At 42.0% G+C, this 13,056-nt stretch overlaps 1 protein-coding gene across 2 annotated transcripts in view; it reads right to left on the bottom strand.

The window, feature by feature from the left end:
* ncs1a (neuronal calcium sensor 1a) overlaps positions 1-13,056 on the bottom strand; it is a 225,822-nt gene that overhangs the window by 136,824 nt on the left and 75,942 nt on the right. For both annotated transcript variants that reach the window (XM_060913112.1, XM_060913111.1), the window contains exon 3: positions 5,021-5,045. In XM_060913112.1, the coding sequence (XP_060769095.1) occupies positions 5,021-5,045 (25 nt within the window). The remainder of the gene's footprint in view (positions 1-5,020; positions 5,046-13,056) is intronic.

Raw genomic sequence — 13,056 nt, 5'->3', positions numbered from 1 at the left:
ACCGTCTTTGATGGGGTCAGACAGACCATGGAAGGCTGACACCAGGGCAGTCTCGTTCCATCCACTTACTGCTGCAAGTGTCCGGAACGAGATGGCGTAGTCTGCGACGCTTCCCCCTTGCCAGATGGACATGAGCTTTCTGGCTGCGTCTTTACTGATGTCTGCTTGATCGAAGACACGAAGCATCTCCTCAGTAAACAGCAGGAACTCCCGACACTCACTGTGCTTGCCGTCATACCTCTGTGGTGCAGGAAGGCTGGGTTCGCGAGATGAAGGAGGCAGCATGGCCGGAGGCACTGGAGCGGGAGCGGATGGAGGAGCAGGAGCAGAATCAGGCAGAGGAGATGGGGGTAGAGAAGTCAGCTGTGCCAGGGTTTTTCCAATCTGCTGAAGCAGTACCTCGTGGCGAGTAAGGGTCTCACATTGGCTTGCAAGAGTACGTCCATGAGTGTCCATGGTAGCTCTGAAGTGTGTTAAAGCGGCCATAGACAGTTGAAGAAGCCTCTGCTGAGTCGGTCATGACGGAGTCTTTCTGTTAGGGTTTTGCTGGGATTCGAACCTGGTTCACTGGTGTGATAATCCAGCAAACCCCCATTAGGCCACCAGGGGGATGACTCAAATGCAGAGGCGTGAGGCGGAAGTAGAAAAGTATCAAAAAGTTTATTTACAATATATACAGTCCAAAAAGAAATAATCCAAAACGCTCAGAAGATGAAGGGAAAAATAAAAAAGTCCAGAAGTTCAAAGTCAAAACAAAAGCCAAAAAACCAGAAAAGGCAAAAATACCAACGCTCAGAAGATTTAAAAAAAACAGTAAATACTAAAGTCCAAAAAGTCCAAAAAGAAAAGCAAAGTGCAAAACCAAAAAGACAAAGGCAAAGAACACGGTACAGAGGTAACTGGAGCTAAACATAACAGCACAAAGACTCCGTGACAAGAGGACTGAACTCAGGGGTATAAATACACAAACTAATTAAGGACAGGGCGGGGCAGGAAACAGGCAATAAGACAAACACAAAACACAGAACACAGTGGCGACCTCTAGAGACCAAAACAAACATGACCAAACAAAGGAAATAACAGCGGCCTCTAGAGGCCAAAACAGTCCCAGTCCTAACACAGGCAAAGCTTATTCTATAAACAAGTTAGTTGCATGGTGAGGCAAAACTTAGCTTATTCTAAAACTTAAACAAACAATTAATGTAAAACAGTAATCAACAGCACGTGTTAAACGAACAGAGAACAAGAACAAAGGACATTTTTAAATGTAACTAAGAAATTGATAGAACAAGAAATGCAAACAAAATATCAATGTGAACAAACAATAATGTTAGCAAAATATGAATAATCTTATTTTCATTAATTTCACCTTAAAATGCACCAGAATGCACGAATATTAATTGAAAAATCAAAATTTTCCGGGGGAAGGCCCCTGTACCCCCCTCTTTGTACAACACCTGTGTACAAACATTGCAGCGGCTGCCTGTAGCAGCTGTGGTTCGGGTACCACGCGCCTTCGGGCCACCACATTTTCCATTTGGGCCAGTAACTTTTCAATTCCACTGGCCCAATGGGCCACCAGTAGTAAATGCTTAATGTCTAGGCCTGGTACTCCTTCCACTCCGGTCTCTGAGGTATCCACCTTGACTGTGAATGGCTTGGTTGGGTCAGGATGTTGCAGGATTGGAGCTGAAGTGAATGCAGTCTTGAGTCAGCAGAAGGCTTCCTCAGCTGCAGGGTTCCAGTGAAGACATTTGGGTCCCTTCTTAAGCAAGGCAGTTAAGGGAGCTGCAATGGTACTAAAACCTCTGATAAAGTGTTGGTAGAAGTTAGCAAAACCTAGAAAACATTGAAGCTTCTTCACAGACATGAGTACTGGCCAAGATGTGATGGCAGGCACCTTGGAGGAATCCATGCTGATTCCTTCTGCACTGATGATGTACCCCAGAAACAAAATCTGACATAAATGGAATTCACATTTCTCAGCTTCAACATAGAGGTGATTACTGAGTAGACGCTTAAGAACTGACCTGACATGTTCCAGGTGACTTGCTTCATCAGGAGAGTAGATCAGGATGTTGTCGATGTATGCAATTACAAACTTCCCCAGCATGTCCTGGAGCGCCTCGTTTATTAGGCATTGGAAGATGCTTGGCACTGAAGAAAGGCCATATGGTATGACCCAGTACTCAAAATGGCCAGCGGTGGTGCTGAAAGCAGTCTTCCATTTGTCACCCTCTCGGATTCTGATTAGGTTGTATGCACTGCGCAGGTCAAGTTTAGAAAAGATTCTTGCAGAATGTAGTTGCTCTAATGCAGAGGGAACCAGTGGTAGAGGATATGGGTACTTTACAGATATTTGGTTTAGTCCGCTGAAGTCTATGCAAGGTCGAAGGCCTCCTCCCTTCTTCTCTACAAAGAAGAATCCTGCAGAGGCAGGTGACTTGGAGGGACAAATGTAACCCTGTTTGAGCACTTCCTGGATGTACTTCTCCATGGCAGCTTGTTCCTTCTGGGAAAGAGGGTAGATGCTGCTGTGTGGAGGTGACGTACTTGGGAGGAGATCGATGGTGCAAACGTAAGGGTGGTGTGGTGGTAGGCCACAAGCTTTACCCTTACTAAAAACCTCCATCAGGTCAGAATAACATTCAGGTACATTGTCCAATGAAGCTGATTGAGGACTTTCAACAGAAGTAGACGAAATACAGAGCTATGGACGTAACAAACAGTTCTGAAAGCATGTGGGGGACCATTGGAGGATTTCCTTGTTCTGCCAAGATATCAGTGGGTTGTGGAGCTGTAACCATGGGTTACCCAGGATGATGTCCTGGTTAACTGTAGAAGTCATAAAGAGTGAAATGAATTCTGAATAAAGAGCTCCTACTTGAATGTGAATGGGAGTGGTTTTAGTAGTGATGAGACCATCTCTTATTGGTCCTCCGTCAATGGTCCTGACGCTGAGTGGACTCTGCAGAAGGGTTGTGGGTAGATCGAACTCCTGGATGATCAAACTGTCTATGAAGTTCCCCTCCGCCCTATGTCAATAAAGGCAGATAATATGTGGGTCGAGGCTGGCAGTTTCAACAACACAAGTACTTGAAACAATTGTGAGTTAAAGTTTCTCACCGGACTCACCGAGTCAGGAGCAGGCTCAGGTGTTGTTGCGAGTTGGACGGACTGGACACTGTGTGATATGATGGTTTGAACTCCCACAGTAGAAACATAGCCTCTCGCATCACCTTCTCTCTCGTTCAGAGCATTTCAGTCTAGTTTGCGAAACCTCCATGGTGTGGACGCATCAGCTGACGGAGCTGGTCTGGTGTCCTCCTTGAGAGAGGGTTGGCTGGAAAGTAGATGATCCAGTCAAATAGCGAGGTCTATGAGGGAGTCCAACGTGAGATGTTCATCTCTACAAGCCAGGTCACTCAATATTACCTTGGTGAAACACTGCCTTCAGAGCTAACTCATTCCATCCACTATAGGCTGCAAGAGTTCTGAAGTCCAGTACATACTCTTGCACCTTGGGTGATGGTGAGTAGACTTTCACCGACTTCTATCCCTTCAGGTTCATGATTGAATACTCATTTGAATCATTCTAGAAAATCTTCATATGAGGTTGTATGCTCCTCTCCACTCTTCCATACCACGCTAGCCCACTGTAGCGCCTTACCGGTGAGGAACGAGAGAAACTTTGCTATTTTATGTTCGCCTGAGAGGTTTGGCATGGTAGCGAAGTACATGGAGCAATGAAGCAGAAATCCCTTACAGTTAAGGGCATCACCGGCATATTTCTCGGGAGTTGGGAGAAGCTGCATGGGATTTGAAGAGGCATCAGAGCACATTAGGAGGGCCTGCGACACCACAGTTGCTAACTGTGCCATCCTGGTGTTGAGGTTGGCGAGCATCTGCTGATGTTCTCCTAAGAGGCGTCCCTGAGCATTTAAAGCTGTTTGCTTCACCTCCTCCACTACATCCATTTTGAGGTGAAGTATCCTGTCAGACTGCAGGCACTCATGGATGTATGTGCAGGGGAGAGTGGGGATGCAAATAGGAAGTATAGCCAAATCAGAAAGCAAACTCGAAGTCAGAAAGCAGGCAGGGGTCGGTCGATCGGCAAACAGAATAGTAGAGAGCAGACTAGAGAGTGAAACAGGTAAGCGTAGCAAAGGTCCAAGAAACTAGAGGCAGGCAGGCAGACAAGAAAGGCTCAGTATGACCGGGTAAACACAAAACGATACTTCACACTGAAGGTGTGTGAGAGAGAGACTTAAGTAGCATTGCTGATTAACAGTTAACGACAGTCAGGTGAACTTAGTAGGAAGGAGACAGGGGCACTGTGAACTTTGGGAATTGTAGTCTTGGGAAGCCATGTTTGTAGTTCAGTTAAAGTTTTGACTCACAATGCCATTACTGACAGGTATACCATAGGATACTGTACATAAAACTTGTAATGCTATAAAATCAAGAGCTATTCACTACACTGCTCATTAGTGAGCTCAATAATTGACTCAAGGGTGGTGGATGTGGAAAAACACTAAACTGTATAATACTGTAATTGTCTCGAATTAACATTTCACACTGATTCTACTAACAAATAAAAGCCCATCCATCTACACTCTGACACAGGAATGAGCACATGAGCCAAAATCTGCACACAGTGCCCACACTAAATCTACATCCAACCACAAATCTGAGCAGTAATTTCTGTCCTCATACATACTCCCTTCACTAACGATACAATACCTCACTGTGTGTCCATGGTAACACAGGTCCAGAAACATGCATTTTCCAAAAACATTCATCAATACTGTGAGAGTAAATCTGAGGCTGTGTTCTTATACACAACAATATTTCACTTATAAAACCTAAAAACACACACAGATATTTCTTTTATCATCATTAATCTGTGTTGGTTTGAAGTGACTGGTGACATGAAAAAGGATCTGATAAGAAAGTAAAGGAAAAGAAGGATAAAATGTAGGTTTGGAAAAGGACAGGAAAAAGAAAGAATGTAACTTACCACTGCTGGACTTCTTTTTCAGTGACTGCAGAGAAAGACAGAGGAGAAGAGAATATTATTAATATATAGATTTAGGCACTGCCTAAAAGCGGAGCTCCCATCTGTTTCTGGGTTGTAGAATTTTCTTATATCATAGCCAGTCTCTTTTGTTTTATTTCTTTACTGGCTAGCACTGGCCACTAGCCTGTGTGTATGACTGGTAATTACTAACACTGACCACTAGGTGGTGTGCATGACTGGTAATTACTAACACTGACCACTAGGCAGTGTGTATGACTGGTAATAATTAACAATGACCACTAGGCGGTGTGTATGACTGGTAATTACTAACACTGGCCACTAGGCGGTGTGTCTCATCTCATCTCATTATCTCTAGCCGCTTTATCCTTCTACAGGGTCGCAGGCAAGCTGGAGCCTATCCCAGCTGACTGCGGGCGAAAGGCGGGGTACACCCTGGACAAGTCGCCAGGTCATCACAGGGCTGACACATAGACACAGACAACCATTCACACTCACATTCACACCTACGGTCAATTTAGAGTCACCAGTCAACCTAACCTGCATGTCTTTGGACTGTGGGGGAAACCGGAGCACCCGGAGGAAACCCACGCGGACACGGGGAGAACATGCACACTCCACACAGAAAGGCCCTCGCCGGCCCCGGGGCTCGAACCCAGGACCTTCTTGCTGTGAGGCGACAGCGCTAACCACTACACCACCGTGCCGCCCCCTAGGCGGTGTGTATGACTGATAATTACTAACACTGACCACTAGGCGGTGTGTATGACTGGTAATTACTAACACTGACCACGAGGTGGTGTGTATGACTGATAATTACTAACACTGACCACTAGGCGGTGTGTATGAGTGGTGGTACACGGACAAACCACAAAAAATCGACTCAATGGGTTGACCATTTTTTCTTAGGTATGGTGCTCCACTGGAGCTCCGCTAATAACCCAGGCTGCAGTATGAGATATTACAGAACACAGTATGCACTGTATATAAAATGTACATAAAGTTTTCAATATACTCTATTCAATATACTATTTAATCCTTATATTCTAGGCTACCAGTTTACTTTTTAAAATGTTTTAAATTAGTTGTACATTCTTCTTTTAGAACCATGGCAAATCCCTGTTTTAGTTTTGCAAGCGTATGTGACTACACTGTAAACCTGACAATACAGAGCAAAACTGACAGAGAGAAAAAGAAAAATGGTGCTGTGGAGGTGTCAGTCCTCAGGTTGGAGTTAGAGTCGTGCCAGCTCTGCCACTGAATTGCGAAAGACATATCACATCCCTGGCTTACACACGTTTTACATTTTGATTTGGATCAGAATAGCTATAAATAGATCGTTGCAAATAGATGGTCTAAATTACTACAAGAAAGTCTTAATCAGACTTGTGTATAAATAAACCCCTTATTAAACCCTCGTGCATTGGGACACTGCCATCCTGAAAATAGACCACAGCCATCACAACAGAAATGTTTCATCATAGCATAAGGGTGATCAGTCAGAATGGTTCTGTATAGATTTGCAGTGGTACTTTCTTCTAAGGGAACAAGTGGAGCCAAACCATGCCAGCAAAATGCTATAGTACAATAGAACCACCAGACCCCTTCGTTGGTCCAGAATTCAGGCCTACAGTTCAGTAAAATACTTCACACTCAGGCCTCTTCGTGTGTACCACATACAGTATGTACCTGCTCCCACTTTTTGAGAATATGGTGAAAATTACTTATTAACCATATTTTTCCACATCTCTGTAGAGCAGTGCTGATGATTTTTGCACCACTGAACTTGCAAATATTCTTTTGTCTTTGTAGTAAGAGAGTTAACCCTTTCTGTGTAGTTATGAACCAACTGATAGACCAGTCACATCCTGCATTGACATTCTTGGGCACCTGAACATCTCGGTCATTGAATGAGTGCTTTTAACCAGTGCATTTCCAGCTATATTTACTTTCCCATGGAGCTAAATGCAGATATTACTTTATTTACTGTTCCTATTGAAACACTCACCAGTTGAATAATCTTTGTAACTGAAACTCCTGTATAACATCCTGCAAAATCACATCTTTGCCTCTTGAGGTCAACTGGGCTTGCTCAGTAGTATGTGGAAGTGGGAGGCAGGACACAGGTGCATAAAAATGTGTGTTTTATTGTAATCAATCCTGAAATCATAGTCAGTGTCTGTACTATTGGTTAAAACACAGGCAGGCAGGTGACACAGGATAATCATCAACGCAGATGAAGGTTAGAATCAGAAAACACAGAACTCAAAAATCAAGGCAAACACTAAATGGGACAAAAAACACAATCTGTACATTTACATGCACAATAACATTCCACTATTGTTACAAATGACAACATTCAGAAGTTGATACAGGTCATATGAACAGCATATTTCTTTTAGAGATTCCAAATTTGGCCTTATTCCAAACTTAGTATTTTCTGATTAAGACGTGGGATATGCTGACATTACTTGGATGGTAAGAGAATTCTTTGGACATGCATAGTGTATTCAGAATATGTGTCTCAGTTGGGGTTTTTAAGGCAGTCTGGGACACAGCCTCTTGCCAGTTTACGATCAGCTCTGTGCATTGAACACAACCCAACAAGACAACAGTTTGCAAGGCTGGGGTAGAGATGTGGCTGAGTAGAGATGCAAATACGAATATTGGTGGAATATTAATTTTCATTAGTCATGTAAACAGCTTAGTAAGAATATTTTCTTCTTTTGGAATAAGGGCAAAACTGGAATATGAGGTGCTTGTAAACGTAGTGTTTACAGGCACATGTTCGAGGAGGAACAGAAACAGGGCAGAAATTAATTACACTGAGACAGAGAAAAGGTGAACACATTTGTTTAATCAACTAGTGCTGTGACAGTGGCAGAGACAGGACCAAAACGAAAAACAAAAGCACATGTATGGCATAAACAAGTGCTGTACCAGTCACCCTGGGAAACAGGCCACAAGCTAAGAGAAGGAATTTGTGACAGTTGATTTATTATATAATCTGTCTAAAAGCATCTGTATTCTGTACATAAAAATAATTCTTAAAATTCATTACATCAAAATAATGAAGCTAAGACATTTAAGAACATTCTGTCTTTTGTTCCAGTAAGTTGGCATAAGTTTTTTTTGTAATTTTTAAAAAAAGTTAGGTTAAAATTCACATTTCCACAACACATCCCACATTGTATAAATGTATATTAAGCTAAAATTTAAAAGTGCTTACACAGCTGATGAAGGACCTTTTGCCCAAAAACATCCTGAGTGCAATATCACATTCACGGTCATGCTGTTGTACTGAATATCAGCACAGTTGTGACAATTTAGCATGCTTGCTTGTGCGATCTTGCTTAATTGTGAATGTGATATTGCACTGTGAATGTGATATTGCACTGTGGCGTGAGACCATTCAATGCTTTAAAGATCAATAGCAGTATTTTATAATCAATACAAAATTGATTGGGAGCCAATGCAGTGTGGATAAGACAGGGGTGATGTGGTCATATCTTATAGTTCTAGTACACTGTAAAAAATGATTTGTTGTTTTAACTTAAAGTTAGTACCCGGGCTGCCTTAAAATTTTGAGTTCATTGAAATTAATATAGTAAGCTAACACAACAAGGTGAACTATTCAACTTACTATATGAATTTCAGTGAACTCAAAATTTTAAGGCAGCCCAGGTACTAACTTTAAGTTGAAACAATAAATAATTTTTTACAGCGTAAGGACTCTTGCTGCTGCATTTTGAACTAACTGGAGCTTGTTTATGCGCTTATTGGAACATCCAGACAGTAAGGCATTACAATAATCCAACCTAGAGGTAACAAATGCATGAACTAGTTTTTCTGCATCATGTAGTGACATTTCTTATCTTAGCAATACTTCTGAGATGAAAGAAAGCTATCCGGGTAATGTTATCGATATGATTTTCAAATGAAAGCCAGGCTTCAATGATCATACCGAGGTCTTTTACTGCTGCACATGAAGAAACAAAGGCCATCCAGAGTTACTGTGTAATCAAAATACCTACTTCTAGCTGCATGTGTTCCAAGTACAAGTACTTCTGTCTTGTCAGAGTTAAACAGAAGGAAGTTAATAAGCATCCAGCGTATAATGTCATTTACACATTCCTCAATTCTATTAAGCTGCTGGTGTCTCTCATCTGGCTTTGCAGAAACATACAACCATGTGTCATCAGCATAACAGTGGAAACTAATACCATGCTTACAAATAATAATCACCCAGAGATAACCTATATAAAGAAAAAAAAGCAGTGGATGTAAGACAGAACCTTGTGGAACACCAAACTTTACCTCAGTATGTCTAGAAAAATCACCATTTACATCAAACTGATAGCAATCAGTTAAATAAGACCTGAGCCAGGAGAGGGTCATTCCCTTAACTCCCACAACATTTTCTAGTCTATCCAGGAGAATGGAATGATCAGTGGCGTCAAAAGCTGCACTAAGGTCAAGCAATACAAGCAGCGAGACACAGCCCTGATCAGATGCCAATAGTAGGTCATTTACTACTTTAACCAGTGCAGTCTCTGTGCTATGATGAGGTCTAAATCCTGACTGTTACATTTCAGGCATGTTATTCCTGTGTAGATATGCATATAACTGCTGTGCCACAGCTTTTTCTAGGATCTTGGAGATAAAGGGGAGGTTTGATATTGGCTGATAATTGGACAGCTGACGGGGGTCAAGGTCAGGTTTTTTAAATCAGTGGTTCGATAACTGCTAGTTTAAAGGATTTAGGTACATAAATTCTTCCTTTAGAATTGACTATTTTTAGAAGAAGTTCAATTGCTTCTGGTATTATCTGTTTGAAGATTCGTGTAGGCAAGAGATCTAGTACACAAATTGAGAATTTTGATGTGGAGATTAATGAAAGTAGTTCGATTTCTCTAAGGGGAGTAAAATATTCTAATTGCTGATCTGATACAATTCTATTGTTAACTACAGGGTTACTTAAATCGTCTGGCCTTAAATTAGTAGTTTGAATTTGTCAGATATTTTCAATTTGTCATTGAAAAAAAAATCATGAAGTCGTTGCTACTACATATTGCAGGTGTGCATGTGTTTATAGTGGGCTTTTTCCTAGTTAATTTTGCTACAGTATTAAATAGGAATCTAGGATTATTTTTGTTCTCTTATTAGGGTGGAGAGATACATTGATCTCGCAGCACTAAGCTTTTCTATACTTCAGGAAGCTCTCCTTCCATGCTAATTTGAACACTACCAATTTTATTTGACGCCATTTACATTGTAATTTTCAAGTGGTCTGTTTTAAAGTGCGAGTGTAATCTTTATACCAGGGTGCTAATTTTTTCCCCCTCTCTAATCATGTTTCTTTTAAGTGGAGTTACATTATCTAAAGTACAGTGGTGCTTGAAAGTTTGTGAAGCCTTGAGAATTTTCTATATTTCTGCATAAATATGACCTAAAACATCATCAGATTTTCTCACAAGTCCTAAAAGTAGATAAAGAGAACCCAGTTAAAGAAATGAGACAAAAATCTCATCTCATTACCTCTAGCCGCTTTATCCTGTTCTACAGGGTCGCAGGCAAGCTGGAGCCTATCCCAGCTGACTGCGGGCGAAAGGTGGGGTGCACCCTGGACAAGTCGCCGGGTCATCACAGGGCTGACACATAGACACAGACAACCATTCACACCTACGGTCAATTTAGAGTCACCAGTTAACCTAACCTGCATGTCTTTGGACTGTGGGGGAAACCGGAGCACCCGGAGGAAACCCACGCGGACACGGGGAGAACATGCAAACTCCACACAGAAAGGCCCTCGCCGGCCCCGGGGCTCGAACCCAGGACCTTCTTGCTGTGAGGCGACAGCGCTAACCACTACACCACCGTGACGCCTTGAGAGAAAAATATACTTGGTTATTTATTTATTGAGGAAAATGATCCAATATTACATATCTGTGAGTGGCAAAAGTATGTGAACCTTTGCTTTCAGTGTCTGGTGTGACCCCCTTGTGCAACAATAACTGCAACTAGTCTCAGTCTGAGGTTACTAAGAGTAACTTTGTAGAGGTGTTTAAATTAGCGAAGGCAATGTCTGGTGCTGTAGTATGCTCTGGCCCCATCCAAATGTGGTGTGGCGATGTAGCTTACAGCAGGTTATGGTCGCTGACTGCTGGTTGTCCAGGTGGTGCTTTGAAAAGTGTGGGCCTTATAGATAATTGGACAAATTTTGAGGGCACTGCTGGCCTGTTAGGTTGGGATGGTATCCATCCCACTTGGTAAGGTGCTGCTCTCATTTCTTGCAGCATAGCTCATAGTCTCAGAACAGGCCAAGTTAACTTTTGACAATCCAGAGCCAAGGCCAGGGAGCAGACGAACAGGCTAAACCGACTGTCTGCTAGCTGCACAGAGTCATCACTCAGGGTCCACTACATTGAGACTGTGTCTGTTTCCCAAGCTAAACAAAAAAATAGAAATACTCAGTTTGTTCTAGTAACCTAATTAATATAAAATTGGATCATACTGACTGTACAGCCACTGTCAGCATTTTTGATCTAAAGGTAGGACTAGTAAATATTAGATCTCTGACATCTAAAGCGCTAACTGTTCATGAACTTATTACTGATCAGGAGTTTAATGTACTGTGTTTAACAAACATGGATTAAGCCAAATGAACATATACAGTTAGGTCCATATATATTTGGACACTGACACAAATTTTGTTTTTTTATTTTACCTGTTTACTGAAACATATTCAAGTTATAGTTATATAATGGACATGTACATAAAGTCCAGACTTTCAGCTTTCATTTGAGGGTATCCACATTAAAATTGGATGAAGGGTTTAGGAGTTTCAGCTCCTTAACATGTGCCACCCTGTTTTTAAAGGGACCAAAAGTAATTGGACAATTGACTCAAAGGCTATTTCATGGGCAGGTGTGGGAAATTCCTTCGTTATGTCATTCTCAATTAAGCAGATAAAAGGCCTGGAGTTGATTTGAGGTGTGGTGCTTGCATTTGGAAGATTTTGCTGTGAAGAAAACATGCAGTCAAATGAGCTCTCCATGCAGGTGAAACAAGCCATCCTTAAGCTGCGAAAACAGAAAAAACCCATCCGAGAAATTGCTACAATATTAGGAGTGGCAAAATCTACAGTTTGGTACATCCTGAGAAAGAAAGAAAGAAAGAAAGCGCTGGTGAACTCATCAATGCAAAAAGACCTGGACGCCCACAGAAGACAACAGTGGTGGATGATTGCAGAATAATTTCCATGGTGAAGAGAAACCCCTTCAGAACAACCAACCAAGTGAACAACACTCTCCAGGAGGTAGGCGTATCAATATCCAAATCTACCATAAAGAGAAGACTGCATGAAAGTAAATACAGAGGGTTCACTGCACGGTGCAAGCCACTCATAAGCCTCAAGAATAAAAAGGCTAGATTGGACTTTGCAAAAAAACATCTAAAAAAGCCAGCAGAGTTCTGGAAGAACATTCTTTGGACAGATGAAACCAAGCTCAACCTCTACCAGAATGATGGAAAGAAAAAAGTATGGCAAAGGCGTGGTACAGCTCATGATCCAAAGCATACCACATCATCTGTAAAACACGACGGAGGCAGTGTGATGGCTTGGGCATGCATGGCTGCTAGTGGCACTGGGTCACTAGTGTTTATTGATGATGTGGCACAGGATAGAAGCAGCCAGATGAATTCTGAGGTATTCAGAGACATACTGTGTGCTCAAATCCAGCCAAATGCAGCCAAACTGATTGGTCAGCGTTTCATAATATAGATGGACAATGACTCAAAACATAAAGCCAAAGCAACCCAGGAGTTTATTAAAGCAAAGAAGTGGAATATTCTTGAATGGCCAAGTCAGTCACCTGATCTCAACCCAATTGAGCATGCATTTCACTTGTTAAAGACTAAACTTCAGACAGAAAGGCCCACAAACAAACAGCAACTGAAAACCGCTGCAGTAAAGGCCTGGCAGAGCATTAAAAAGGAGGATGTGGCAGCGGGGGCGT

Source organism: Neoarius graeffei, chromosome 28 (assembly GCF_027579695.1).
Source record: "Neoarius graeffei isolate fNeoGra1 chromosome 28, fNeoGra1.pri, whole genome shotgun sequence".
Taxonomy (NCBI): Eukaryota; Metazoa; Chordata; class Actinopteri; order Siluriformes; family Ariidae; genus Neoarius; species Neoarius graeffei.
This window is presented reverse-complemented; position numbering and strand designations above follow the sequence as displayed.